General features: G+C 42.6%; 1 protein-coding gene across 1 annotated transcript in view; it reads left to right on the forward strand.

Moving 5' to 3' along the window:
* The window catches only part of LOC143730774 (uncharacterized), a 251,597-nt gene that overhangs the window by 184,158 nt on the left and 41,578 nt on the right, over positions 1 to 25,861 (forward strand). The window contains exon 4 of the mRNA XM_077221363.1: positions 2,860 to 3,022. Within this exon, the coding sequence (XP_077077478.1) occupies positions 2,860 to 2,984 (125 nt within the window). The 3' untranslated portion in view covers positions 2,985 to 3,022. The remainder of the gene's footprint in view (positions 1 to 2,859; positions 3,023 to 25,861) is intronic.

Consider the following 25,861-nt stretch of genomic DNA (forward strand, 5'->3'; position numbering starts at 1 on the left):
ATGTGGTGGAACAGGAGCTTCGTGCCCTGGATGTGCATCCCACAAATCTCCATCAAATGCAAGATGCTATCCTATCAATATGGGCCAACAGAATGCTTTCAGCACCTTGTTGAATCAATGCCATGTAGAATTAAGGCAGTTCTGAAGGCGAAAGGGGGTCAAACACAGTATTAGTATGGTGTTCCTAATAATCCTTTAGGTGAGTGTATATATCGTATGCCTTTTAACCAAAAAATACCGAGATATATTTTTTTGGCCATATCGCCCAGCCTTACAAATTTGACAGGGTGCCAATGTTGCTTTAGCCCAGAATAAAATGTCTTTAGAACCTAATTACTCATTTATGATTTTAAGCAGGATCATACCTCGGTTATGGCTTTTGCCACCTCCAACTCCAAATGTGCGTCAGGGAGTCCCATCAAACTTAATCCATTTTCATTGCAAAATCTTCTCACGTTTCTTGCGGAACATCCTCATGCTCCCCTATTAAATACTTGTGATATCTGCGCTGAGATTTCTGTGGATGACAGGCCTTGTTTTGCAATGTCTAAAATCACAACTGAGTCAACAACTGACCATGTCAAATTTGGCGCTATTGTCACGTAAGTGGCCACATCCGGTCTCGGAATGTGAACAAACGGGCCTTTTTTCGTTTCTGTTTTAAAGTAATTTTATTTTTTGATATCCGAAATAGAAAATGAATTTCGCTCATCCCTTTTTGACACTGAAAAAGAGAAACGCTTTGTATTTTAATTTTAATTTTTGTATTTTAAAACAAAAATCAAATAGCCACTTTTTAATACCCGTTTCTGAAAGGAAAATCAAATGACCATAAGATACACGGAGCGTTCGTGCACTCAATTAGGCAATATATAGGTTAGCCTATACTAGGCTTCAAATTTGAATAGCCGTCATTTGATTTCAAATGACGAACAAAGACGACAACAGCTCGGCCACCTGTGTCATGATATGTAATAAATGAGTCCCCAATTGCCACCCTGAAGTATAAATGTAATGTTGGGGTTATGGGGCGGGGCCAAGATATAGATAAAAAGAGCATGGCTGAAACCTAAAAACTGGTCTCGTGTTTTCTCTTTAACACACATCAAAACAACCTGAACTGAACCGAAGAAAAAATGACAAATGCCTCAAAAACAGCCACCGTAATTACGGTCATTAGTGTGAGCCCTGAGCTTGGTGACTGGCAGTCAACTTTTTAACATCAGGACACAAGGATGTCAGCTTGAGCCGGAGTGCGCCTGGGGTAACCAAACTGGGACGGCTGCGGTACTTCGTCTGAATGTGCAAAGCTTAGGTGCTCCTTTAGACGGGACGGTTTCATTGCCTCGATAGAGTAAACCTGCTGGCAAAGCAGGCAGATCGCAAGCTGGATGTTTGCGGGTGAGGGAATAAAGCCATATCTAACGTACTCAACACTATAACGGTACTGTCTGCACTTCTTATTTTCCGCCATGATGTTTGAATGTTTTTTGATATCAAAATTGTTTTAGCCTACGTAATTGTGCTTGTGTGCATTTTGATTGGACACATTACTCTTATCTTAAACCGCGAAGCAGAGTTCGGAGGCTGCTGTCAGTCCTCAGCGGCATTCACTGACAGCTGCGGCTGCGGTATTTTTTTTTTAGGCGTTGCTATGGAGATCATTTTCCGGTAACTAGCTGGACATGTCTGAGTGGGCTACTAGCAACATTTAAATACTAATTCATTAATTTGCACAGACATAATTTTATTTTACATTCAAATGAACATTGTTGTCAGAGGCTTAAAAGTTGTGATGAATAACAGTGAGTAACGCCCCCCATTTGTGCCTGAGCGCCCCCCCCCCCCCCCTCTGCTGCCTCGTTCACACCGCCCCCCAACACTGTCCAAACGCCCCCTAGGGGGCGGTACCGCCCCCATTGAGAAACGCTATGCTAGATTTACTATTATTGTCTTCACAATTGACAATCCTGTTATAAAGTTCCATATTCAGACAGATTTATCACTTTCTACAGTCACATACCCCTTTTCCACCAAAATAGAACGGGTTCGGAACTGGTGCTGGTTCAAAGTTGGTTCGGAGTTGGTTCAACTTGCGAACCTCCTCAGAACCTGTTTGTTTTTCCACTTCTAGAGCGCCCAGCGAACGACGTCGTTACGTCACTGTGTACGTCGCTTTACGTCTCAGCTAGAAACGCTTGCAAGTACAACATTACTTTGGGATTATCTCTAACTCGTGAACCAAGAAGGCTTTAAAAACAATTGAAATATGTAAGTCTTTTAATCTTTTCCTTTGATATGTAATCTTTTCTGATTAGTTATGTACACCTGTCTTGTCTTTTTTCTCTCCGTTTATTTGTTCTATTTTGTGACTGTTTTCTTCTTTGCTTACATAATGTTTTCAATGAAAAAAATTTTAAAAAAAAGCTAGAAACGCTTGCGCCAACTTCAAGCATAACAATTACAATGGCGGACTACATCGTGTTTCTGCAAATGTTTCTCCTGGCTTTGCGGTCATAAAATATGTTTAGGACACATCTAAACCCGCCCCCAGCCCCCGACGTAAGCATGACGTGGTAAAAGAACGGTTCTCTGGTTCTAGTCCAGCAAAGAGTTGGTTCCGCTTTGGAACCAGTTTTCCTGGCCGAGAACCGGTTCTTTGGCTGTCGAAACACAAAGAACTGGTTCGCGCGCAGGCACCGGCTCCGAACCGGCTCTCAAAACGCTTTGGTGGAAAAGGGGTAACAGATCAATGTTTACAGATGTTTACAAAATGTTGACAGAAAGTATTATAGATCAAGGACATAGAAAAACACACAGAAAGCAATGAGGATAATCTGATATATTTGTGATTTCTAGTCTCCTGTGATCCAGACGGGCCTGTAAAGTTTGATTCTGATGTCAAAACTGAGGAGAGATTCTCATCAAACCCTTCATCATGTTCTCAAGAACACACAACATCACTGACATCCATCAGCAGCTGAAGACCTGAACATCTTCATCATCATCATCATCACCATCACTGACATCCATCAGCAGCTGAAGACCTGAACATCTTCATCATCATCATCATCATCATCATCACTGACATCCATCAGCAGCTGAAGACCTGAACATCTTCATCATCATCATCATCATCATCATCATCATCATCATCATCTTCATCATCTTCATCACTGACATCCATCAGTAGCTGAAGACCTGAACATCTTCATCATCATCATCATCATCATCATCATCTTCATCATCATCTTCTTCATCAACATCATCATCTTCATCATCATCTTCTTCATCACCATCATCATGTTCATCATCATCATCATCATCATCATCATCATCTTCTTCTTCATCATCATCACTCTGTTCACTCCTGGACTCTTTTACAGACTCATGAACAGTTTCTGCTTTAGATGTGTGTCTCAATCCTGCACTTCTGCTTTACTGAGACTAGTGTTCCCTGTGCTGATATATACCGATATGGCTACGAGTGAGATATTGCGTTTATACAACAGTTCGACGGCACACGACGCGAGTAAAAAAAGAAACAAACACGGAGTGTCTTTAAAAACACTATTATGTGCAGAACTACTTCCTTCCGCCAATGATTCAAATCATAAATGGACAGTTTGAAAGTTTAGACCAAGATAGAGATACCCAACCACACTGACAAGTTATTGGTTAATTTACCAACACAGGCCAATCAGGATGCTCTGTGTCTTACATGTGCTTCATGAGGCACACACACACACACACGCAAAGTTCTCTCGCTCTCTGCCGTGCGCGCTACACGGTTTGGAGCAGTCTCTTCTGTCTCGCATGCGCGCTCTTGCTCGCTCGCTCTAGATTCCGGGAAATGTGAACTAATTTGCGAGCATCAGGGAGCCGCTATCAATATGGGGGAGACTCCCGGGACTTCCGGGAGACTTGGGATGTCTGAAAAAATTAATTTTTTTAATGTCCGCTGTGGAAAGCGATATGTTCGTCTTTGTCCTTCCCACCGAGGACAAAAACTGACGGACAAGAATGCATCAATTATCAAGGCCAACTGCATGGCCCATATTCTGCACAACTGTGGGAGGCATGCAGGCAATAAGCTGAGAATTGACATTGAGAACATAGTCGCGAAAGTTTACAACCACTTTTCGTCTTCAGCTAAACATGTGCAAGCATTATCACAACAACAACAAATCCTGTTGCATCGAAGTGGACAGCTCTGCTGAAGTCCGTGCCACAAACATAACAGCTCTGGTATCTTTGGCTTTGAGCATTCCTATCACCAACGCATTCGTGGAATCGTGAATCCTGTCAGATTGTCCATCATTGAGGGAGCGTGTAACGGCTATGGGTCGGCCAATCTGGTTCCGTCCGTTAAAATTAACTTTTGCAAATAACAATCGCGGTCCTGGACAGTGAGTGACCTTGCACATTAAGATAAAATCTGATTTTCTCCAGTCATTGTTAAAAAACAACCTAACAAAACTTGCATACTAATGTTAGGGAAGCGGCCAGAGGGATTATTCTGCCACCACCTAAGCTCCGCCCACAAAAAACGTCACCATGTTTACCAACTGAAAAGGGGTCTATAGGTCTAAGCATTAAAATGCTTTCTAGTACATTTGTTTACATAAAAACGTTGGCCAAGTTGTAATATGTGCCTTACATTTTCAGTAGTTGGTTAACAGAAAAGTTCTCAGTTTACAGAAAACTCAATACAGAATAAGTTAATTGCACCTCATTTTTTTTGTCAAATGTAATTTGGATGATTTTTAAATGTTGCTGCTATGATTAATGAGCTAGAGATGTGACCTTTCTTTACATAATTTGGTCACAAACTGTCCTATCTAGCAAATATGCCTTTTTCAAGCTCATGGCTGTTTGACAGCTTGTGTATGCACTTTTGCACTTATTGTACATTGTTGCTATTCTATAAAATAGATGTTCTATTAATAAATGAAATACATCATGTGACTTTTTGAGCATTTGGTTTTCATTTACAGAATCAATAGTAAATCAGAAACGCATTCAACATTCTGCAACTAATATTTGTATGTGTTAGATATGATGATAAGCGTGTCTGAGTCTCTCCAGCTCTACAGCGCTACCCTGTACTCCAGTGAGAATCCGTGGTGGAAACTGGAACTGCAGCTCTAATTGAGAGATTTAAAGGGGTGGTTGATTACGGTATTACGGAGCCCGGGAAGTCACCTGTGGGGAAAAAAAAACAATCCGTGGCGACGGTTTTGCAATCCGTCTGCTCAGTTTATAAACCGTACTCACGAATTCTCAAACTGTTCCCTCGGTTTAACAAATCGTGCCCATGGATTAATAAACCGTACCCACGAGTTTCTAATCCGTGCTCTCAGATTTGTAAACCGTGCCTTCAGTTTTTGCAGTCTGTACCCACGAATTCATAAACTGTGCCCACGCTTTCACAATCCGTTCCCACGGGTTTGTAAACCATACTCACGGATTTGTGGCTCCTCCCCCAGTCTGTGCCGGATGATTCAACCAGGCAATCTGTTACAGGCTATAGGCTATAGCTTACGCATTGCATTAAACTTTATTTTTTTTAAATGGATAATTTAATCATAATACAGGTTAGACAATAATTTTTATTGTGTATGAAGTGGAATACATCAAATTGTCTTAACTGATTCTGCATGCTTCAAGTGATTCTCAATTGTGGCGGGTATGGGGTGGAACATATGATTTAATATGAATGACGTGCATCAAAATCTTTTGTTTATTTGTGATAATCTTACCACTTTATTATTATTGTCTAACCTGTATTATACTGATAATTGCTTTGTTCCTTTTTTGTAAGATTTGGACAAAAGCGTCTTCTAAATAAATAGCCTAAAATGTAATATTATTATTATTTGAGTTTATAACTATAAATTAGTTCACTTAGTAATACAGTAATATGTTTTTCATAAAATAATTTATCAATGCTTTATTTTTATAGGCCATAACCTAACCTTTTACAGTTTTGGATAAAATAGGCCTACATTTTTTGCATAGTTGCTTAAAAATAAACATACAAACATATTACTGTATTACTAAGTGAACTAATTTATAGTTGATAATAATAAAGTACTAAGATTATCACAAATAAACAAAATATTTTGATGCCCGTCATTCATATTAGTTTTGCCTCTCCACGATGACTCGCTTGGTTTAATCCTCAAATGTAAGTCGCTTTGGATAAAAGCGTATGCTAAATGACTAAATGTAAATGTAAATGTATTAAATCATAGATTCCACCCCATACCCGCTACAATTAACAATAAACAATAAAACAAAATACAATAAGATTCATGAACAACTTATCTCCTGGTGTTCTTCAAAAATGAGGGCGAGCCACAAATCTGTGAGTACAGTTTACAAACCCGGGGGAACAGATTGTGAAAGCGTGGGCACGGTTTATGAATTCGTGGGTACAGACTGCAAAAACTGAAGGCACGGTTTACAAATCTGAGAGCGCGGATTAGAAACTCGTGGGTACGGTTTTTTTAATCCGTCGGCATGAATTGTTAAACCGAGGGAACAGTTTGAGAATTCGTGAGTACGATTTATATTTATTTAGTGGACGGATTACAAAACTGTCGCCACGGATTGTTTTTTTTTCTCCCACAGGTGACTTCCCGTGCTCCGTACATCCCTAAACAGGAGGCCTGGTTGAATCATCTGGCACAGACTGGGGGAGGAGCCACAAATCCGTGAGTACGGTTTACAAAATTCAGAATTTGGCACAACACCGGCCCTCCCTCAGACCAGGGCTGAAGCCAATGTAAACCCGTGCATTAATCCGGCCCTGCATGCAGGACTTCAGATGATCTTAACTCTGAATCAAGACATTATCATCTATATACTGTAATCTGAACAAAACTGTAAAATAATATACTGTAATCATCTTTAATGTGTTCATTAAACTGTAATGTAGAAATATTAATGTTCTTGTGAAGCTGCTGAAACAATATGCATTGTGAAAAGTGCTATACAAATAAACTTAAAAGTGAAAAAAATCTCTGAAATAATGCACAGATTGCCCTTTGACCCTGTAATGCAGTCATGTGTCTCCCTCTACAGGAGATCATCAGAATCACAGCAGAGTTAAAGAAGATACAGATGAAAATGTGTTTTACAGCAACAAATGAAAACACAGATTTCAGTTCATCAGGGAATATGAAAATTGTTGTAAAAGTAGTAATTTTAAGGGAATCATTATTGAAGTGAGACACAAAGATGTCAAATGTAAGTCACTATAAAATATCACTTCTGCTGTTTTGATATTATTCTGAAGGTTTGAATGGTCTGATCAGAATCAAGATCTCTTCAGTTCCAGTGAATTCTGTGACGCTTCAGCTTTAATATCATAAAGCAGCCTGTGATTATGATGGAGTTTATGACAGAATCTAAAGCATCAAAAGTTTTTAAAAAACAGCATTAAATGAAGCATTAACGGCTTGTTTTCAGTGTCAAGCAACAACAGCCTTCCAACAGCAAAGAAAAGCCCTAAACCTGCAGACTCGACCACAACAGATGAAAACACACACAGAGAGACGCTTCCTTAAAGAACTTCCTGTCTGGTTTCTGTATATACACTCCAGCTCATGCACTCTTTTTGCAAAACTCCTACATTCTCACTCTCTAAAACAGACATCACACTGTGATGCTCCTGTGCTGGAAAACAGTAACACAAGCTGCAACACAACTAGAGTTAAACAAAACAGTGTTCAGAAGAGTTCACACTAGTGTTCAGAAGAGTTCACAGTAGTGTTCAGAGGAGTTCACAGTAGTGCTCAGAAGAGTTCACAGTAGTGCTCAGAAGAGTTCACAGTAGTGTTCAGAAGAGTTCACAGTAGTGTTCAGAGGAGTTCACAGTAGTGCTCAGAAGAGTTCACAGTAGTGCTCAGAAGAGTTCACAGTAGTGCTCAGAAGAGTTCACAGTAGTGCTCAGAAGAGTTTACAGTAGTGTTCAGAGGAGTTCACAGTAGTGTTCAGAGGAGTTCACAGTAGTGTTCAGAAGAGTTCACAGTAGTGTTCAGAAGAGTTCAGAAGAGTTCACAGTAGTGTTCAGAAGAGTTCACAGTAGTGTTCAGCAGAGTTCACAGTAGTGTTCAGAAGAGTTCACAGTAGTGTTCAGAAGAGTTCACAGTAGAGTTCAGAGGAGTTCACAATAGTTTTCAGAGGAGTTCACAGTAGTTTACAGTAGTGTTCAGAAGACTTCACAGTAGTGTTCAGAAAAGTTCACAGTAGAGTTCAGAGGAGTTCACAGTAGTGTTCAGAGGAGTTCACAGTAGTGTTCAGAGGAGTTCACAGTAGTTTACAGTAGTGTTCAGACGAGTTCACAGTAGTGTTGTTCAGAAGAGTTCACAGTAGAGTTCAGAGGAGTTCACAGTAGTGTTCAGAGGAGTTCACAGTAGTTTACAGTAGTGTTCAGAATAGTTCACAGTAGTGTTCAGAAAAGTTCACAGTAGTGTTCAGAGGAGTTCACAGTAGTTTACAGTAGTGTTCAGAAGAGTTCACAGTAGTGTTCAGAAAAGTTCACAGTAGTGTTCAGAAGAGTTTACAGTAGTGTTCAGAAGAGTTTACAGTAGTGTTCAGAAGAGTTTACAGTAGTGTTCAGAAGAGTTTACAGTAGTGTTCAGGTTCAGAGGAGTTCACAGTAGTGTTCAGAAGAGTTCACAGTAGTGTTCAGAGGAGTTCACAGTAAAGTTTACAGTAGTGTTCAGAGGAGTTCACAGCAGTGTTCAGTTCAGGGGAGTTCACAGTAGTGTTCAGAAGAACACTAGGAGTTCAGAAGAGTTTAAAATACTGTTCAGAAGAGTTTACAGTAGTGTTCAGAAGAGTTTACAGTAGTGTACAGTTCAGAGGAGTTTACAGTAGTGTTCAGAAGAGTCTACAGTAGTGTTCAGGGGAGTTCACAGTAGAGTTTACAGTAGTGTTCAGGGGAGTTCACAGTAGTGTTCAGAAGAGTTCACAGTAGTGTTCAAGGGAGTTCACAGTAGAGTTTACAGTAGTGTTCAGAAGAGTTCACATTAGTGTTCAGAAGAGTTTACAGTAGTGTTCAGAAGAGTTCACAGTAGTGTTCAGAAGAGTTCACAGTAGTGTTCAGAAGAGTGTTCAGAAGAGTTTACTGTAGTGTTCAGTTCAGAGGAGTTCACAGTAGTGTTCAGAAGAGTTTACAGTAGTGTTCAGAAGAGTTTACAGTAGTGTTCAGAAGAGTTTACTGTAGTGTTCAGTTCAGAGGAGTTCACAGTAGTGTTCAGAAGAGTTTACAGTAGTGTTCAGAAGAGAGTTTACAGTAGTGTTCAGAAGAGTTCACAGTAGTGTTCAAAAGAGTTCACAGTAGTGTTCAGAAGAGTTCACAGTAGTGATACCAACTGATACCAGCTCTCAGTGATATGTGTCGGGTCCCCACTATGATAACAGTACCTTTCTCAAATGTTTACAGAACAAGCGGGAACCCAGTGTGCCTGTATCTTTCTCCATTGCTGTTCAAATACATGATAGAAAGTCTAAGGCCTTCAAAAGCCGTACAGCAAACCCATCTAATCTGGTGTCTATTACACGCCAAACTAAGATTGCTGTGGGGACAAAAAGTAAAACTGTTAAGTAAGCACTTTTAAACATCCGCTCACTTAAAAATAAATCACTTCTAGTCAACGAATTAATAACCACATACAACCTGGATTTTATGTTTCTAAATTAAACTATGCTAGAAGACAGCTGCAGTGCAACAGTCCTCAATGAAACATCCCCTCCTAACTTTACTTTTATGAGTGTCTGCAGAGCTGTTAGAAGAGGTGGAGGTTTAGCTGCTCTTTTTAAAGATGTCTATCAATGTAAGCAAATATCATTTGGGAATTACCCGTCTTTCGAACATCTGGGTATTGTGTTAAAAGGTGCTCCACGCATTTTACTTATCATTGTTTACAGGCCTCCAAAATACTCTCCAGCCTTTGCTGAGGACTTTACAGAACTGTTATCAACAATTTCCTCTGAGTTTGACTGTTTTGCTGGAGATTTTAAAATTCACATAGATAATACAGAAACCAATATGGCAAAAGAAATCAAAACTGTTTTAAAAACTTTTGATCTGACTCAGCATGTACATGGACCCACACATAATCGTGGACACACTCTAGATTTACTTATCAGTAAGGGTCTAAACATTTCATCGATTGTTATTAAGGATGTAGCACTGTCTGATCATTTCTGTATTTTCTTTGATATATTGATCTCTCCTGCCATTGAAGCTGGATCTGTGTCTGTCAAGAAGAGATGCTTAAATGAGAACACTAGTGTACTATTTATGAAGGCTATATCTTTAACACCAAGCATATCTGCTGACTCTGTTGATGTTCTCCTTGATTCTTTTAACTCAAAAGTTGAAAGTGTAATTGATGATATTGCTCATTGAAAGTCTGATTGAAAGTCAGGAAGAAGAATGGCAGACAAAAAGCACCTTGGAGAAACTCAACAGCAGTGCAAAATATGAAAAGACAATGCAGAAAAGCAGAGCACATGTGGCGGAAGACAAAACTTGTAGTCCATTATAACATCTACAAATACAGCATCCATGCTTTAAATAAGGAACTAGGCAATATTCTCAAATATTATAAACACCTACTTAAACAACACACGCACTCTTTTTGCTACTGTAGAGAGACTGACAAACCCCCCAAGGCCAGATTCCCAGTGAAATGCTCTCAGACAGCAAGTGCAGTGAGTTTGCTTCCTTTTTCTCTGAGAAAATCAATAATATCAGAAAGGTGATCAGATCATCCTTGAGTTGTGCTGGGGTCAGACAGATCAGACCACAACCTGAGAAAGTATTACTATGTCTGATTTCGAAGAAATTGATGGAAACATTTTGGAGAAAACCGTACAGCACCTTAAAACAGCAACCTGCGCCCTTGACACACTTCCCACATCTTTTTTCAAAAGTGTGTATACCTGTTTAGAAGCAGATCTCCTAGAAGTGCTAAATGCCTCACTTCTCTCTGGGAGTTTTCCAAACTCCCTGAAAACTGCAGTTGTCAAGCCCCTCCTGAAAAAGAGCAATCTGGATAAGACCATATTAAACAACTATAGACCGATCTCAAATCTTCCTTTCATAGGCAAGATCATTGAAAAAGTTGTTTTTAATCAGCTGAACAAATTCTTAAGCTCGAATGGATACTTTGACAATTATCAATCTGGTTTCCGACCGCATCACAGCACAGAGACAGCGCTCATAAAGATAATAAACGATATTCGCTTAAATACTGATACAGGCAAATTATCAGTGCTGGTACTACTCGACCTCAGTGCTGAATTTGACACTGTTGATCACAACATACTTCTTGACAGGCTGGAAAACTGGGTCGGGCTTTCTGGGATAGTCCTAAAATGGTTCAGGTCATACTTGGTAGGGAGAGGTTATTATGTGAGTATAGGAGATCATAAGTCTGAGTGGATATCTATGACATGCGGAGTCCCTCAAGGCTCAATTCTTGCGCCACTCCTATTCAACCTGTACATGCTCCCAAGGAGCCGAATAATGAGAGAGAACCAAATCTCTGACGACAGCTATGCAGACGACACACAGCTCTACTTAGCCCTATCGCCTAACGATTACAGCCCCATTGACTCCCTGTGCCAATGCATTGATGAAGTAAACAATTGGATGTGACAAAACTTTCTTCAGTTAAACAACGACAAAACTGAAATCATTGCGTTTGGAAACAAAGATGAAGTTCTCAAGGTGAACGCTTACCTTCAGTCTAGGGGTCAAACAACTAAAAATCAAGTCAGGAATCTTGGTGTGTCTCTGGAGTCAGACCTTAGTTTCAGTAGTCATGTCAAAGCAATAACTAAATCAGCATACTATCACCTGAAAAATATTGCAAGAATTAGATGCTTTGTTTCCAGTCAAGACTTAGAGAAACTTGTGCATGCTTTCATCACCAGCAGGGGGGATTATTGTAATGGACTCCTCACTGGCCTTCCCAAAAACACCATAAGACAGTTGCAGCTCATACAGAACGCTGAGCAGAACCAGAACATATGAACACATCACACCAGTCCTCAGGTCTTTACACTGGCTGCCAGTTACATTTAGGATTGATTTTAAAGAATTATTACTGGTATATAAATCATTCAATGGCCTAGGACCTCAATACACTGTAGATATGCTCACTGAATATAAACCCAACAGATCACTCAGATCATTAGGATCACATCAGCTAGAAACACCAAGGGTTCACTCTAAGCATGGCGAGTCTGCTTTTAGCTATTATGCTGGAACCAGCTTCCAGAAGAGATCAGATGTGCTCCTACAGTCACATTCAAATCCAGACTCAAAACACTTCTGTTTAGCTGTACATTTACTGAATGAGCACTGTACCACTGTTCGTCCGACTGTTCGTACTGTATTTTATTATTTATTTTTTTATTCAAAACTGTTCTAATTACTCTGATTTCTTTTGATTATTTTAATTTCTTCTATGTACAGCACTTTGAATTACCACAGTGTATGAAATGTGCTATATAAATAAACTTGCCTTGCCTTGCCTTACTAGTCTCTTTTAAAAGGGCACTGTTAAATAAATGTTTTTCTGTTTATAAAAGCAACCAAGAAAAAGGCTGAGAAAAAAAAGAAAAGAACATTTTTTTTAAACTTAAAAAAAAGAAGAGCTGGCCCTTGGGTTGAATGTGAATTGACCTATTGTGGAGGGCATCCCTGCGTTCAGCTCTTCCAGACACACATCCAGGACCAGTAGCAGCAACACCTTCATTACTGGTAAATGAGATTTAAATTCTCTTAGTACACTGTAAAATAGTTTGTTGCTGCATTAAATTAAGTATAGGCTGGTATAGTAATTTCAACTGTTAAATTTTGAGTAATGATAAATTGCTTTGACTTGTGAAAGTGAAAACTGATAAACTTGGTGGACTTCCTGCTCAGCTACTGTACGGACGCTCTTGCTTACTGCTCCGCGCTTTGCTCTATCGCTTTTATATTTTTATATTTTATCTCCTTTTATCACCTGGTTTTGACTTCAGCAAATCAGCACAGTGCTCAAACGCTTGGATTGCTACAAAGGAAAAAAAAAAGCAGAATTATTTTGTTCGACCAGCCTCCCACTGGAGGCTTACATTCCGGGGAAGAGAGAACACAACTGCCATTGGGACATTCATAAGGATAAGAAAATGCCTCCTCTGGAATCTACTTGCTGCTCTAACTGCCACAGACTTTTACAGAGGATTGCAGTTCTTGAGGCAGGGTTGATTGCGGGACCACCAAACCGGACGGATCACACAACAGAGCTTCGTCATGGACGCCCTCAGCATACAGGCGGTGGGTCCCATGAGTCTGGTGCTCCTCGACAGGCCATACTGAGTGTAGAGAAACAAGCCGATCGACTTACGGGTCGATGGCACAAACAGGGAGCGAGACCCAGAGGCACTCGAGACATCAGATTGTCACGAGCATCACATATTGCCGCAGTGGCATCCTCTACCCCAGATGTGGCTATGACAAGGATTGCAAGCACTGGTCTCCTACCGCCGCCTGTACATCTTGAGAACAGATTTGAAGTATTGATGAATGGGGAATCCCCAGGTTTGATGAATGAACACAGACTGAGTCAGCCAGTGGCTAACACTGATGCTAACTGGGGCTCAAGGTCGAGCAGACAGCGGCACTCAGCTCACAGGGCAGCCGAGCCCAGGACTCTGATAGTGGGCAACTCTGTAATCAGAAACATTAGCAGCAGGGATACAACCACATGCTGCCTTCCACAAGCAACAACTTCTGATGTAAACGGGGAACTTCAGAACATTCTTATGAAACATAAGACTGCAAATCGACTCATCATTCATGTGGGAAAGAATGATATTCATAAAGAGCAGTCGGAACTCCTTAAGAAGGATTTCAATGAACTTTTTGAAACACTTAAAAGACTGAAAGTTCAAACATTCATCAGTGGACCACTCCTAGGAAGAGGAACAAACAGGTTTTCACGGTTGCTTGGGGTCTGTTGATGCCTTCAAATGCAGACTAAAGACTCATTTATTTGTTCAGGCTTTTAATTAGCTGCTTGTGGGTTGATATGATCATGTACTGTCTATGCTTTTATTGTGTGTATTTTATGATATAATTGTTTTTGTTGTGAAGCACTTTGTGGTCTTATACCTGTGAAAGGTGCTACTTACTTACTTACTTTACTTACTTTACTTACTTTACTTACTTACTTACTTACTTACTTACTTAATACATGGCTGCAAAAAACCTGCAATATAAAAGGAGTGAACTTCATTGACAACTTCAATCTTTTCTGGAGTCAGAGGCAACTGTTTCAACAGAAAGGCCACCACCCAAACAAACTTGGTTCAAGAGTGCTAAAGGACAATATCTACTTCTCCCTCCGTCATCCTTCTGCAGTGTGTGCCAATCCACTCTACCTGAATGGCACACACACACCTGGATACAGTATGAATGACCACAGGACTTCACTTCAGCACCTGAATGAACATGCGGTTGACACATCACACAAGGACAATGATAACACCACTCAGCCACAACAACCTCTGCTCACGGACACAATCTCAGCTGAGCCCTGCCCACAGAGCTCACCACAGACAGACTGTGACTTACTAGCCCTGCTCCAAGATTCAGCACCCAAGGATGACTTTCTGGAAAACAGCCAAGGAAACCAGGACAGCATTTCACAGCCTCCGATAACACCAGAGCAACAGCCCCTCTCACCAGACACGTTATCTCTCTCTCCAGTATCTCCACTTCTGTGCTTCTCAGAGAAAATGGAACAACTGGTGTATGCTGGAACCAGACTATCCCACTCTTTTGCTGCCAGCCCACAGATACCAACAAAAAAACGGCAGGCCCCACAACCACCAAAGCCTGCGGGCCCAGCTCACCCTCCTCCTCATCCTGTGAGAGCTCTTCGGCCTCTGCCACAGCGCCAGGGCCCACACCCCCCTCCATCTGCTCGAGGTGAACCAAAAACAACTGATACCATCTCTCAGTGATATGTGTCGGGTCCCCGCTATGATAACAATAACTTTTCCAAATGTTTACAGAACAAGCGGGAACCCAGTGTACCCAGTGTGCCTGTATCTTTCGCTATTGCTGTTCGATTACATGATAGAAAGTCTAAGGCCTTCAAAAGCCGTACAGCAAACCCATCTAATCTGGTGCCTATTACACGCCAAACTAAGATTGCTGTGGGGAGAAAAAGTAAGACTGTTAAGTTAGCACTTTTAAACATCCACTCACTTAAAAAGAAATCACTTCTAGTCAACGACTTAATAACCACATACAACCTGGATTTTATGTTGCTAAATGAAACTTGGCTAGAAGACAGCTGCAGTGCAACAGTCCTCAATGAAACAGCCCCTCCTATCTTTACTTTCATGAGTGTCTGCAGAGCTGTCAGAAGAGGTGGGGGTTTAGCTGCTCTTTTTAAAGATGTCTACCAATGTAAGCAAATATCATTCGGGAATTACCCGTCTTTCGAATATCTGGGTATTGTGTTAAAAGGTGCTCCACGCATTTTACTTATCATTGTTTACAGGCCTCCAAAATACTCTCCAGCCTTTGCTGAGGACTTTACAGAACTGTTATCAACAATTTCCTCAGAGTTTGACTGTTTTATCATTGCTGGAGACTTTAACATTCACATAGATAATGCAGAAACCAATATGGCAAAAGAAATCAAAACTGTTTTAAAAACTTTTGATCTGACTCAGCATGTACATGGACCCACACATAATCGTGGACACACTCTAGATTTACTTATCAGTAAGGGTCTAAACATTTCATCGATTGTTATTAAGGATGTAGCTGTCATGGTGTGTGTAGGCAGGAAGCACTAGGAGACGAGGAATAACTGCTAACAGGAATTTAATATACAAAAACTCAGGAACTGCAACACTTACAACCATATAAACGCAATAACCGACCAGGAGTGAGGGAGAACACTGGGTTTACATACACAGAGAACAGATAGGGGAACAAGACACAGCTGGGGCAAATTAACTAGACACAGGTGACTAAACTAAGGACAAACGAGGAGCGGGAAAACTGAATAGGACTAAACCAAAATACTGAAGAAAAGGGGGAAACAAAGAGTCAAACTGTGACAGAACGCCCCCTCCCAAAAAGGCGCGACCTCGCGCCGTATAACATCAATGGGGTGGGGGGGGTGGGCGCCCTGGAGGCTGACGAGGTGGAGGCCGATCTGGAGCAGGAAGCCTCCAGGGCGGAGCAGGATGTGGGCGTGGCCAGGGCGGAGCAAACGAACCCTTGGGCGTCCAGGGCGGAGCTGTTGGACCCTCGGGCATCCAGGGCGGAGCAAGACGTGCAGGCGGCCAGGGCGGAGCAGGACGTGCAGGCGGCCGTGCCGGTGAAGACCCTACGGGTGGCCGTGGCGGTGAGGACCCTTCGGGCGGCCGTGGCGGTGAAAGCCCCTCGGGTGACCGTGGCGGTGAGGGCCCTTCGGGCGGCCGTGGCAGTGAGGACCCTTCGGGCGGCCGTGGCGGTGAGGACCCCTCGGGCGGCCATGGCGGTGAGGACCCTTCTGGTGGCCGTGGGCCCTTGGGGGCCCACGGCGAGGGTCCTTGGCCCCACCCAAAAAAATTAATGGGGAGAGTGACTGGGTCAGGAAAATGTTCAGGACTGGACGGAACCAGCGGTGAAAGGGTCTCTGGGCTGGATGGAACCAGCGGTGAAAGGGTCTCTGGGCTGGACGGAACCAGCGGTGAAAGGGTCTCTGGGCTGGACGGAACCAGCGGTGAAAGGGTCTCTGGGCTGGACGGAACCAGCGGTGAAAGGGTCTCTGGGCTGGACGGAACCAGCGGTGAAAGGGTCTCTGGGCTGGACGGAGCCAGCGGTAATGGGTTCGCGGGACTGGACGGCGCCAGCGGTGAAAAAGTCTCTGGGCTGGACGGCGCCAGCGGTGAAAATGTCTCTGGGCTGGACGGCGTCAGCGGGGGGGAAGGCTCTGTGCTGGACGGGACCAGCGGGGAAGGCTCTGTGCTGGACGGGACCAGCGGGGAAGGCTCTGTGCTGGACGGGACCAGCGGGGAAGGCTCTGTGCTGGACGGGACCAGCGGGGAAGGCTCTGTGCTGGACGGGACCAGCGGGGAAGGCTCTGTGCTGGACGGGACCAGCGGGGAAGGCTCTGTGCTGGACGGGACCAGCGGGGAAGGCTCTGTGCTGGACGGGACCAGCGGTGAAGGCTCTGTGCTGGACGGGACCAACTGGGAAGGCTCTGTGCTGGACGGGACCAGCGGTGAAGGCTCTGTGCTGGACGGGACCAGCGGTGAAGGCTCTGTGCTGGACGGGACCAGCGGTGAAGGCTCAGTGCTGGACGGGACCAGCGGGGAAGGCTCAGTGCTGGACGGGACCAGCGGGGAAGGCTCAGTGCTGGACGGGACCAGCGGTGAAGGCCCTGTGCTGGACGGGACCAGCGGTGAAGGCCCTGTGCTGGACGGGACCAGCGGTGAAGGCCCTGTGCTGGCCGGGACCAGCGGTGAAGGCCCTGTGCTGGCCGGGACCAGCTGTGAAGGCTCTGCAGGGCTGGCTGGGACCAGCGGTGAAGGCTCTGCAGGGCTGGCTGGGACCAGCGGTGAAGGCTCTGTGCTGGACGGGACCAGCAGTGAAGACTCGGGGCTGGTTGGGACCAGCAGCGAAGACTTAGGGCCGGGCTGGATCAGCGATGATGGCTCGGGGCTGGTCGGGACCAGCAGTGAAGACTTGGGGCTGACTGGGACCAGCAGTGAAGACTTGGGGCTGACTGGGACCAGCAGTGAAGACTTGGGGCTGACTGGGACCAGCAGTGAAGACTTGGGGCTGGGTTGGATCAGCGATGATGACTCGGGGCTGGCTGGGATCAGCGGCGGAAGCTCTGTGTCCGTCAATAAGCGAATCCTCCTCTTCAAGCACTACCAAGATCCCCACTGGTACGGTGGGTATGGCGCGATGCATAAGCTCAGGACTGGACGGGACCAGCGGCGCAGGTTCGGAGCTGGATGGGACCCGCGATGAATGCTCGGCCATCTTGGGTGAAGCGGGGGACACGGAGCTCTTGGAGAGGTATGTAGAAGATTCCGGATCGATGTGAACTGGGCCTACATACTTCCGGATAGGGACTGAATGATGATTTTGACTAGCTTCTGCATAGTCAACGAGGAAATCAGAGCCATGTAATTCAAGGACATAATTAATAAAGTCCGGGACAGACTTATAACAATCATCAACGGAGATGAGACGGAATAAATTATCATCATCCAGTCCAATCCGGAAACAGGCATTAATTGTGGAATTACCCCAGTTCACTAGATGGGAAACATCCAGGAACTCCTCAACATACCTCTCCAAAGAACGGCCATTCTGCTGAATGGTGGCGAGCTTGTCTTCAGCCATCACGTTCATCTTTTTGGTCGGTTATTCTGTCACGGTGTGTGTAGGCAGGAAGCACTAGGAGACGAGGAATAACTGCTAACAGGAATTTAATATACAAAAACTCAGGAACTGCAACACTTACAACCATATAAACGCAATAACCGACCAGGAGTGAGGGAGAACACTGGGTTTACATACACAGAGAACAGATAGGGGAACAAGACACAGGTGGGGCAAATTAACTAGACACAGGTGACTAAACTGAGGACAAATGAGGAGCGGGAAAACTGAATAGGACTAAACCAAAACACTGAAGAAAAGGGGGAAACAAAGAGTCAAACTGTGACAGTAGCACTGTCTGATCATTTTAGTATTTTCTTTGATATATTGATCTCTCCTGCCATTGCAGCTAGATCTGTGTCTGTCAAGAAGAGATGCTTAAATGAGAACACTAGTGCACTGTTTATGAAGGCTATATCTTTAACACCAAGCATATCTGCTGACTCTGTTGATTTTCTCCTTGATTCTTTTAACTCAAAAGTTAAGAGTGTAATTGATGATATTGCTCCTGTGAAAGTCAGGAAGAAGAATGGCAGACAAAAAGCACCTTGGAGAAACTCAACAGCAGTGCAAAATATGAAAAGACAATGCAGAAAAGCAGAGCGCATGTGGCGGAAGACAAAACTTGTAGTCCATTATAACATCTACAAAGACAGCATCCATGCTTTCAATAAGGAACTAGGCAAAGCTTGACAGACTTTCTTCTCGAATAATATAAACAGCAATATAAACAACACACGCACTCTTTTTGCTACTGTAGAGAGACTGACAAACCCCCCAAGCCAGATTCCCAGTGAAATGCTCTCAGAGAGCAAGTGCAGTGAGTTTGCTTCTTTCTTCTCTGAGAAAATCAATAATATCAGAAAGGTGATCAGCTCATCCTTGAGTTGCGCTGGGGTCAGACAGATCAGACAACAGCCTGAGAAAGTAGCCACTATGTCTGATTTTGAAGAAATTGATGGTAACATTTTGGAAGAAACCGTACAGCACCTAAAAACATCAACCTGCGCCCTTGACGCACTTCCCACATCTTTTTTCAAAAATGTGTTACACAGCTTAGAAGCAGATCTCCTAGAAGTGGTAAATGCCTCACTTCTCTCTGGGAGTTTTCCGAACTTCCTGAAAACTGCAGTTGTCAAGCCCCTCCTGAAAAAGAGCAATCTGGATAAGACCATATTAAACAACTATAGACCGATCTCAAATCTTCCTTTCATAGGCAAGATCATTGAAAAAGTTGTCTCCAATCAGCTGAACAAATTATTAAGCTCGAATGGATACTTTGACAATTTTCAATCTGGTTTCCGACCGCATCACAGCACAGAGACAGCGCTCATAAAGATAATAAACGATATTCGCTTAAATACTGATACAGGCAAATTATCAGTGCTGGTACTACTCGACCTCAGTGCTGAATTTGACACTGTCGATCATAACATACTTCTTGACAGGCTGGAAAACTGGGTCGGGCTTTCTGGGATAGTCCTAAAATGGTTCAGGTCATACTTGGTAGGGAGAGGTTATTATGTGAGTATTGGAGATCATAAGTCTGAGTTAACATCTATGACATGCGGAGTCCCTCAAGGCTCAATTCTTGCACCAGTGCTATTCAACCTGTACATGCTCCCAATGAGCCAAATAATGAGAAAGAACCAAATCGCTTACCACAGCTTCCAGAAGAGATCAGATGTGCTCCTACAGTCAAGGGCTAACATGATTTCAGTCAATCGTTAACTTTCATAGTTTTGCATATCTTAGATATTTCAGAGATATTTCTCAGGTAATAGGGACGTTTTATAAATGGTATGCAAAAAGAAAGTTGCTTAGACCATCTTTAATTTCTCCTGTTTTAAAATTGTATTGCTGACACACACACACACACACACACACACACACACACACACACACACACACACACACACACACACACACACACACACACACACACACACAAACACACACACACACACACACACACACACACACACACACACACACACACACACACACACAGACACACACACACACACACACACACACACACACACACACACACACACACACACACACTCCCTGTCTCTTCTCTTTATTTGTGCAGGTAAAATCGTGTGACACCCCCCCCCCCACAACACACACCCCCCCACACACACACAAACACACACACACAAACACACAAACACACACACTCACAAACACACACACAGCCTGAGCTAAGGCCTTGAATGTTTTTCCTGCTGCTCCTTCTGTCTCTTCTCTTCCTACACACACACTGTTAAACATTTTAGTGTGAAATTACAGTATATTCACAGTAGGACTTTTCTTGTATCTAACTGCTCTAAAAAAGTTTGACTGAGTGTACAGTATTGGAAAACATGATTTACTGTAAACAAACATCATACAGTATTTCTACAGTGTATATGAAGGTACCCAGCATGCAGTGTGGCATGAACAGATTATACTGGAGTTTATTGATTCTTTTTGGTTTTATCTGTGTTTATGATCTTATGTAGCATCTGGACCGATCAGACACGCACATATTATCCATTATATTTAATGAATAATCCAGCAAACTCACTATCCCAACAAAGGTCTGTGAAACGTCCCCCAAATCAAGCTAACACACTGGCAGAACTCGGTGTCCTGTTACAAGACTGATACGTTTTACGACCCTAAAAATGTGCATGGACTTCGTTCTTGCTGAGAAGGAGAAATGAACCCTTTTAATCCTATATATTCTATATACTGTATATAACCATGTGACAAAGCGACCAATTCCTATTGGCTCAAACACCTCCAGAGTGTGTGACATCTTCATGCTTTAAAAATCCCTGATCACAAGATTAGTCCTATTCTTGCGCTCTCTTGCTCTTGTCCTCTTAGCCCTCTCTTAGCTCTCTGAGCCTCTTGCTCTCCTACTCTCTTGTTACTCGCTGAGAAGTCCTGATGTGAAGATGATGCTGAACTAGAAGTCCCTCAAGGACTCCCAAGCTTGTGCCAGGCTGCAGCCTTGTCTTTCCATTCACCAAAGATCCTCTGACTTCAACTGGTTCTCTCTCATCAAGACCACACCAGCAAAGATCAACTGGAGCCTCAACAAATTGCATCCGGACAGTTTAATTTAAGACGAGACACTACAGATTAATAGGGTAATTTTTTTAACTAGCAGATATCACCATGAAACTTTGCCAGTTGATTACCTGCATTAAGATGAGAAAAAAATGTATTACAAGTTTTCTGTAAGTTAATGTTTAAATATGCAAATGAGGCATGATCTAATTAAATATGCGCTAATTTGCATATATTTAAAAAAATGAAATATGAATATTGGATAAAGCCAGGTTAAAAAAAATGTTTTCATTGTGTTCACATATTAGATGGGGAAAAAATGGATTTAGAAGGATAACTAGTTTTGTTATCCTGTAAATCAGAATATCTAAAAAAATTTGTTGAGGCTCCAGTTGATCTTTGCTGGTGTGGTCTTGATGAGAGAGAACCAGTTGAAGTCAGAGAACTTTGGTGAATGGAAAGACAAGGCTGCAGCCTGGCACAAGCTTGGGAGTCCTTGAGGGACTTCTAGTTCAGCATCATCTTCACATCAGGACTTCTCAGCGAGTACCAAGAGAGTAGGCTAAGAGGACTAATCTTGTGAAAAGGGGTGGTGATGGCGCAGTGGATAAGACACATGCCTTTGGTGTGAGAGACCCGGGTTCGAATCCACTGTGAGACACCAATGTGTCCCTGAGCAAGACACTTAACCCCTAATTGCTCCAGAGGTGTGCGACCTCTGAAATATAGCAATTGTAAGTCGCTTTGGATAAAAGCGTCAGCTACATGAATAAATGTAAATGTAATGTAAATGTAGAAGCAATTTCAGTATTGGGGTGGTGATGGCGCGGTGGATAAGACACATGCCTTTGATGTGAGAGACCCGGGTTCGAATCCACTGTGAGACACCAATGTGTCCCTGAGCAAGACACTTAACCCCTAATTGCTCCAGAGGCGTGCGACCTCTGAAATATAGCAATTGTAAGTCGCTTTGGATAAAAGCGTCAGCTAAATGTAAATGTAGAATATACTGCCAATAGCCTTAAAAATTATTTTCGCCATGTTTTTTTAAATAAAATGTTACATAAATCTAGCTAGGAATAATATATTTACAATAATTTTCCCTCTGTAAATGTCCTCATAATATAACTAGGTACAAGACTGGAAAGTTTGGTGTATATACAGTAGGTACTGCAGTGGAGATTTCGGACTTGGAGTGAGAGAGAACAGTCATTTTGAGAAAACGGGCTTTAAAGATTTAAAATCCCCCGTTTTACTTTCACGATTGGTTGCTGATAAAAAGGGAATGACCGTATTTGGTTCAGACAATGTTGTACACGAGAGAGAGAGCTTTCTAACGGTGTGTGTGATGACAGGGTGCAGATCGCGGAGCAGAGGGATGCTTTATAACGACAACTTTTGATGAATTTATGAGAAATCTACAGACACGAACAGACAAAGTGTAGTAAAATAAAGACCTAAATGTGTATTTCGGACTTTTTTTCACCACAAGTCTGAAAGAAGACATGTTATTGAAGACAAATATCCCAAAATCTCAAAATTGACCAGTGAAAAAAAAACTATGTTTTTGCCTGCCGTGTCTCGCCTCAAATGGGCGAGACATGCAAGTATCAAACTTAGTCTCATTATTCGATATATTAAGTATACTTACCCCTTTTAAAGAAGGGTGTGTCAGAACTAAACTGATGGTTTGAAGGCTGTTGATCTGCTGAACTTCAAACTATAACTTCTTGCTTTCCTGCATTCTGCTTCATCTCTCTTTCCCTTGGGAAACTGTATGCATGTAGCCTATGTATGTGTATGTTAGAGTAGTTTAAATGTTTAGTCTAGTTAATAAAATCGTCTTCATGTCACACGTAAAGTTGTCAGTGTCTCAAGCTCATATCTGGAAGTCAATAATCATAGATCTTGACTATTTGCTCTTAGTAGTACTTAGTAAGAAAGACATTTCCCATGCCCCGGAAATGTACATTTCTATTAATTAATTAATAACCAATACTGAGTGTTCACGGTATGAACTGAGTAATTGGTTGTAATGTTAATGTAGCTACATCAAGTTAACCCGATTAACTGATCCAAATATCCATAATTATTATTATTACCAGTTATGATTGATTATTAATATTTCATAGAGCTAATTTGCTATACGAATGTTGGAAATATCTGACAGGGGTACGTTTTTTATAGCAGATGCCACGCTCGTTTTAATTTTTTCGTCATTTATCACCTCATCCACGACTGCCAGCATACAGTCCTTCACGGATTCAGAGTCTGCATTGTTTGCGTGTTGCTAGGCTACATGGTCTGTACTACTTTATGAATTTACATAGGAATGTGTGTTTTTGGCGGGACGGTGGGCTGGGTCACTCGGAGGTTGAACAGCCAGTTGAACAGCCCTGCTGTAGGTATTACCCAACCCTAGAGTGTGTTTGGTGGTGGGGGATTCCTTCTTATCAGGCCAAACATCTTCACTGTCTGTCTGTGTGTGTTATTGCTTGTTTTTATACTACAGTTTGTACAGTATATAAACCATTACGATGTTGACCCCCCCCCCCCCCCCTCTCATGTGAAATGTAGCCTACCGTAGCATATTAGAGGAAGACTGCATATCTTGATTTGAATTGATGCTTGAAGAATGCACTTCCACAGCAGGTGGTATTTATGAAGGTACTTTTGGTGCAAATCTACTGAACGCCTGTGACAGTGAAATTTGTAGTTGTAGAGAATAGACACACATGTGTATCAGTAAATTTGAAGTCACAGAGAGAAATGTTTTAAGAGTTGCAAACTTGTAGACTTCTTTTCTCTTCCACAAACACAACACAATAGTTACACCTTCTCAAATTCGTAAATGCAGGTGCACAAATCCTATTCTACAAATCACACATTAATAAACTCGTGCGCTTGCATTTTTGCTACAGTTGCTGCAGTGAATATAGTGCACAACGCATTTACACACCCGCATCAAAAAATGTGAAGTCATTGAGAAATTTTGCTCATCCGCAAATCAGTGTGTGAATTCATCCAATGAGAGTTGCACACTTGTAGAATATTTTCTCACAAATGTCTTATATATTTTTCTAGCACAAACACAAGTACACAACTACAACTGCTTGAATCTGCTGCGACAAGTCTCAAACACTGTTTTTCGCTTTCAAGTGACAAGTTTCGCGCGCTCTCCCTTTTGCACCACTGGTCTATGTGAAATGTGGAGCAGACGTGAGTTGTGCATCTGTGAGGCAGTGGGCGGAGCCTATATGACTATTCATGAGTTTCCCGGGCATGTGCGTGCAACTGCTCATTTGAGTTCACGCTCATCATTTCTGAGCAGGTTCAATGGATTATTTAAAAAAAGGTAAATATATGTAATGGGGTGACCCTTTTTTTTGGGGGGGGGGGGGGGGGGGGGTCCATTCTGTGTGGGTGGATGGAGCTGGGCGGGAGTTAAGCTCACGGCCCCTTTAAAACCGCGGAGATTTCCTTTCACTTCCGTTTTCCCTCCGACCTAGTATGCAGGCTGCGTTCTTTCGGGTCGCAAGAGCTACGCCCGTTTCACACATACTCCGTGTGCAGTGCGTATGCGGTACAGGAGCAGCACGCGCTATAGTGCTTTCACATATGCTGCGTTTGCAGTGCAGTGCGTAACTGATCCGCGGCTGTACCACAAACACATAGGCTACTCACTATTTTTATTTCAAATCCAGAAGTTATGCAGCAACTTTTATAAAAAAAAAAAAAAGTTGTCAGCATTGCGATTCTCTTTGTATACAAACTTAAATGGACGTATGCACGTTTAAACACAATTTAAACAACATAGGCCTGTACTTCCATGCATTACTTCTATACGTATTAAGTTGCTCAAGCAAGTGGTGAAATATTTAACCATGTAGCCTACTTATATTAAAATCGCAAACATTTTAAATTAAAACTTAAAATTTACAAAAACAGCCGACTCTCATGCCTTTTCTTTTGCATTTAAATTTTAATACAATAAATCTTGCATGTCACAAAGAACTTGTTTCTCCACCTCCACGAATGAGACGAGTGTCGTTCATTATGTCGTTGTTGAGGTAAATTGTAGTTCCCTTTCGAACGGTCACTTCGTATTGCGTAGCTATACGCAGTGGGGAAACTCCTTTTCCTCGATTTACTGAAGCCTTTATGTAAAGCGCATTTGCAGCTGCACAGCTAGAACATGAGCGTCTGGCTCGCTCATAGGCTGCGCTGCGGCAACTGCACATCCAATGGCACAGGCGCCTCTGACGTGCAACCAATGAGATCACTCTGCGTCATACACGTCAGAGCCCGCCAAGGGGGCGTGAC

The sequence above is a fragment of the Siphateles boraxobius genome, unplaced genomic scaffold (assembly GCF_051911475.1).
Source record: "Siphateles boraxobius isolate OS27281-9 unplaced genomic scaffold, OSU_SipBor_1 81, whole genome shotgun sequence".
NCBI classification, from domain to species: domain Eukaryota; kingdom Metazoa; phylum Chordata; class Actinopteri; order Cypriniformes; family Leuciscidae; genus Siphateles; species Siphateles boraxobius.